Source organism: Dipteris shenzhenensis, chromosome 6 (assembly GCF_047967505.1).
Source record: "Dipteris shenzhenensis isolate YYH24624 ecotype China chromosome 6, Dip_SZ_1.0, whole genome shotgun sequence".
Lineage (NCBI taxonomy): Eukaryota > Viridiplantae > Streptophyta > Polypodiopsida > Gleicheniales > Dipteridaceae > Dipteris > Dipteris shenzhenensis.
Window position 1 is genome coordinate 4,881,785 of NC_141601.1, and position 1,774 is coordinate 4,883,558.

The 1,774-nt window shown below is 45.1% G+C and overlaps 1 protein-coding gene across 1 annotated transcript; it reads left to right on the forward strand.

Annotated features, from left to right (window-relative positions):
• The first annotated feature begins 537 nt into the window (after positions 1-537).
• LOC147900672 (uncharacterized) lies at positions 538-1,411 on the forward strand. The gene has a single exon (XM_087376294.1). It carries the CDS (start codon positions 561-563, stop codon positions 1,167-1,169), a length of 609 nt encoding a protein of 202 aa, XP_087232420.1. The 5' UTR covers positions 538-560; the 3' UTR covers positions 1,170-1,411.
• The last annotated feature ends 363 nt before the right edge of the window (positions 1,412-1,774 follow it).

The window sequence follows — 1,774 nt, forward strand, 5'->3', positions numbered from 1 at the left end:
GAGAGAGAGAGAGAGAGAGAGAGAGAGTTTAGTGCATGTGCGTGTGCATCATGAGGGACACAATCAAAGGAAGAGAGAGAGAGAGAGAGAGAGAGAGAGAGAGAGAGAGCATTTGTGTGTCTCCAAGAAGGGGGGTGGGGGTTGTGCAAATGCTTTGCCTCTCCATCAACATCACATGGTCGCTCTTCTAACTGAACAGTTCGGTAAAATTGAGCATAGAGCCAAGCCAAGTGGTGCCTATGGTGGAGGATTTTGAAACTTGAAATTCTATTGCTAGAAATTACAAACATTTTAAGATCTCACTTTGAGACCCAACCGAGCGGGTCTTTAACCCGTCGTAGACGGGTCATGCTACTCATCTTGTTTAAGACCGGTTTGCACAAATAGCACATGACACGTGGCTGCACTGCCTAAAAGTTTGAACTTTGCGAAACATGGAGAGCTGTACCATTTGGCAGAAGATTCAAATTTAGATCCCGAGCTGGAAATTTATAGATTTCATTGCTCGGGACGCTTACATCTGAGCAGGCTGTGAATTGGAGATCGCGGGAAGACTTCTGATGGTGTGCGAACATGATGATATGTTCGATGATGTCTCTGCAAAATCTCTCGCAGGCATTTGGATCTGGGATTGCTCTCTTGTTTTAGCCCACTGGCTTGAAACCCCTTCCTGGCCTCTCAGATCCTTCCAAGATAAGCGTGTCGTCGAGCTGGGTGCTGGCACTGGCCTCCCTGGTATGGTTGCTGCAGTGCTTGGAGCACAGGTTGTCTTGACAGACCGACTTAGCCTTGTCCCCGGGCTTCGGAGGAATGTGGGTGAGAATGGGTTGAGTGAGAGTGTCAGAGTGCAGCCACTGGAGTGGGGAGAGGATTGCTCTGACGTTGCCCCTCCTGTTGATTTTATTTTCATGTCCGATGTCTTGTATGATGTCGCTGCCATGCCTCAGCTATGCAAAACTCTCTTAGATTTGAGCGATAGCAAGACGCAAATTCTCTTGGCGTACGAGTTGCGACCAAGCACCACAGAGTGTTTCCATGCCTTGCACGAGAGAGGCTTCCGATGGCAAAAAGTGGATACTGAGGAGTTACACCCTCAGTGGCAAAGCGAGGACATAGGCGGGGCAGACATAGGATCATCTGTTTCCTACCTCAGTGACCGGAGCACTTAGAGTAACTGCGCCTACTTACGGTCGAGTCTGATTGAAAGCGTCGATCATAGTTTCGGGACTTAGGCGTAGCATACACAAGAGGTTGTAGATAAATGTCATGCTCTTAGAAATATAGATATGTCCGTTTCAAATTAAAATGTGGGCTTGACAGTGACCTGGACTGTTCCTATCTGGAGCGCGCCTAGAGCGTGACTTGTTAGATTTGTCAATGCTAGAATATGGAGCATTGGGTAAGATTGGTATGTTTTAGTGGGTAAGACTCGTATGTGAGTTCTTACAGGTCATATGAAATACTTTTTCCAATAATCGTCGAAAGGAAGGTTTTTGAAAGTGATATTTAAGGCTATTGAGTTTGTTCTTGTGGTTCTGATTGATAACATAAGCATGCTATGTGATATATTTAAAGAACGTTTATCTCATTACACAATATGCAGTGTATTTGTTGATTTTAAGAGGATATGCATGGAGTATAGCAACATTTGCACATTGTTCAGGATAATTTGCATACGGTATGCTCAGGTTTGACTTGCTTTCTGAATTGATGTGACTGATATGTTGAAGTGACATTGCTGTGCATTGCAACATTAGCTTTATTTTTACCCTCC